Genomic DNA, 209 nt, shown 5'->3' on the forward strand with positions numbered 1-209 from the left:
ACAGCAACAGCAGCAACCGCAACAGCAGCAGCAGCAACTCATGCTGCAGCAGCAACAAACTCAACGCACGCAGCGCATGCAACGCTGCGCGGCGGGGGCCCCTGGGGGGGCCCCCAGCAGCGGGGCTGCTAGCCCCAGCTCAGCTCCGTCAGGAAGAGGACAATCTGCTGCTGCAGCAGCAGCTGCAGCAGCAGCAGCAGCAGCAGCAG

At 66.0% G+C, this 209-nt stretch overlaps 1 protein-coding gene across 1 annotated transcript in view; it reads left to right on the forward strand.

Annotated features, from left to right (window-relative positions):
* The window catches only part of EMH_0028400 (uncharacterized protein), a gene marked incomplete at both ends in the record, with an annotated part of 3359 nt that overhangs the window by 434 nt on the left and 2716 nt on the right, over positions 1-209 (forward strand). Inside the window, one exon of the mRNA XM_013494149.1 lies at positions 1-207. Coding sequence (XP_013349603.1) covers positions 1-207 — 207 coding nt within the window. The remainder of the gene's footprint in view (positions 208-209) is intronic.

Source organism: Eimeria mitis, genomic scaffold (assembly GCF_000499745.2).
Source record: "Eimeria mitis Houghton genomic scaffold, Emh_scaff1054, whole genome shotgun sequence".
Lineage (NCBI taxonomy): Eukaryota > Apicomplexa > Conoidasida > Eucoccidiorida > Eimeriidae > Eimeria > Eimeria mitis.